This window comes from Fulmarus glacialis, unplaced genomic scaffold (genome assembly GCF_000690835.1).
Source record: "Fulmarus glacialis isolate BGI_N327 unplaced genomic scaffold, ASM69083v1 scaffold45305, whole genome shotgun sequence".
Classification (NCBI taxonomy): Eukaryota; Metazoa; Chordata; class Aves; order Procellariiformes; family Procellariidae; genus Fulmarus; species Fulmarus glacialis.
The window spans coordinates 401-2,257 of NW_009214492.1; the positions used below are offsets into that span (position 1 = coordinate 401).

The 1,857-nt window shown below is 52.1% G+C and overlaps 1 protein-coding gene across 1 annotated transcript in view; it reads left to right on the top strand.

The window, feature by feature from the left end:
• The window catches only part of LOC104077366 (chromobox protein homolog 2-like), a gene marked incomplete at both ends in the record, with an annotated part of 3,198 nt that overhangs the window by 215 nt on the left and 1,126 nt on the right, over positions 1-1,857 (top strand). Inside the window, one exon of the mRNA XM_009578569.1 lies at positions 1,829-1,857. Within this exon, the coding sequence (XP_009576864.1) occupies positions 1,829-1,857 (29 nt within the window). The remainder of the gene's footprint in view (positions 1-1,828) is intronic.

Genomic DNA, 1,857 nt, shown 5'->3' on the forward strand with positions numbered 1-1,857 from the left:
GCCCTTTTGTTCATCTCAGTTCAGGTCCACCTAGGACATCTCTCCCCAGGCTGGGTAAACACGAAGAATTTATGGCCCGGTGCACAATCTGGTTCTGCGCTGGCTGTACAATGGGAGCGCAGCAGCACCCAGCAGGGACCTTTGGCTCTCATTCCCCGTCCAGCGGTCGGGGCCTCGCTGTGCTTGGAGGGTGACTGCAGGCCCCGGTGGGGGGACGGCGCCTGGCACTGCAGAAACAGTGGGCTTGGAAGGCACCAAAATGTACTTCTGGAGGGCACAGCCATGAGAGGGGCGAGGATGTAACGGGTGGGAGAAAATGGTGTCCCCTGTCAGGGCCAGGGCTACTGCCCAGAGCCGAGCTGGGAACGGCAATTGTTCTGCAGCTATTATACACCAGGAATCACGCACGGAGGTAAAAAAGTAGCCAGCTGGCTACGGTAAGCACAGCGCTGCCAAATATTTTGGCTCCATATTAATAAAAATCATTAAAGTTTATGATAGGATTTAATTATAACTCGTTTCTGGATCCATTTTTTCAAGAATGGAATCTGGTGGTTAATGCAGACAGCACAGTGTTTTATTAGCCATATGTATTACAGCTTAACACAGTCCTTTTTAAACAGAGAACTACAAAATAGTATAGTGATCTGCAAACATTCCCCGTACGATCACCTCAGGCTTTGTGTGGCTGCCAACCTGGGCCACCACGGCCAGACCAGGAGGTGCAGGAGAGGTGAAATGAGCCCAGCGAAGGAGAACTTGCAGAGTTTCCAGGGAATGCATTTGCTTGTCCCCCACATGGAGGCTGTACAGCTTCTCGCTGTGAGCAGAGGGGCAGCTCAGCCCTGCAAGTGTGTAAGTAAGGCAAGGCTTAGCAGAGACGGGGCAGAGGCTTCTGTTTGCCTGATCCCATTGTACTAGAAAACTGCAAATCTCACCAAGAGTTGGAAGAGCTACTGACTCCGGATGAGTGAAGCCATGCGGTCCATCGCTGACCGCTGGAAGCTTCCTGCTGTGGGGATGTTATTGTAGCAGACAGGGATGCAGATAGGGATGCTCTCCCGTCACTGCCCGGCCCGCCTTGGTTCCCCCACGCGCGAGCAGAGCAGGGAGCTGCTCTCAGGGGCAGCGTTACAAAACTCGATGTCTCCCTTTGGGAGGCCTGTGACTGGCACCAGTGGGACAAAGGGACCAGGACTGGGGTAAACAGTGGGAAGGTCCTGCATGGCAAAGGATTTTGGCTCTGTGAGCAGTTTGATAAATATATTTCAGCCGTCCATGCAGTTCAATGCCATGCTGTATGCAAGAGATTTTCTCTTTCCTTTCACCTCTCCTCCAGTAAATCAGGGCAGATGCCTGTTGCTGAGGCAGCTGGGTACCCCGTGTATGGACAGCCGTCTGTGTTCTAAGGCCACAATTTTTATAACCCTTTCCTCACTTTGTAGTTCTTTTTCTTGCATTGCATCACATTCGTGGCCCAAGTCTTCCAGTGACCGGTGCCGGTCCCACAGGGTGAACGGTCCGGGTGCCACGCAGGGGAGGTTAAACTGCACAAGTCCCCGCATTTCCGTACGGTTCTTGGGGCTCTTTGACTGCATTTGAGTGTGGTGTGCCCGTAACAGCCTGAGTTCAAGTAAGTGATGTGCTGGGAGCCTGTAAGATCGTCACACGTTGGTAGGGGTTAAGGACACCTCCCAGCCGCTGCTTAGGTGCAGCATCCCAGGCAAGGGGTTTTTTTTAATGACAGAAGAAAGGGAGGAACCAGGGTGCTGTTGGATATGGTTTTTTTCTTCCCTGCAAACATTGTCCTTAATTGTTGTTTTTTCAGGGAACATGAGAAAGAAGTGCAGAATCGGA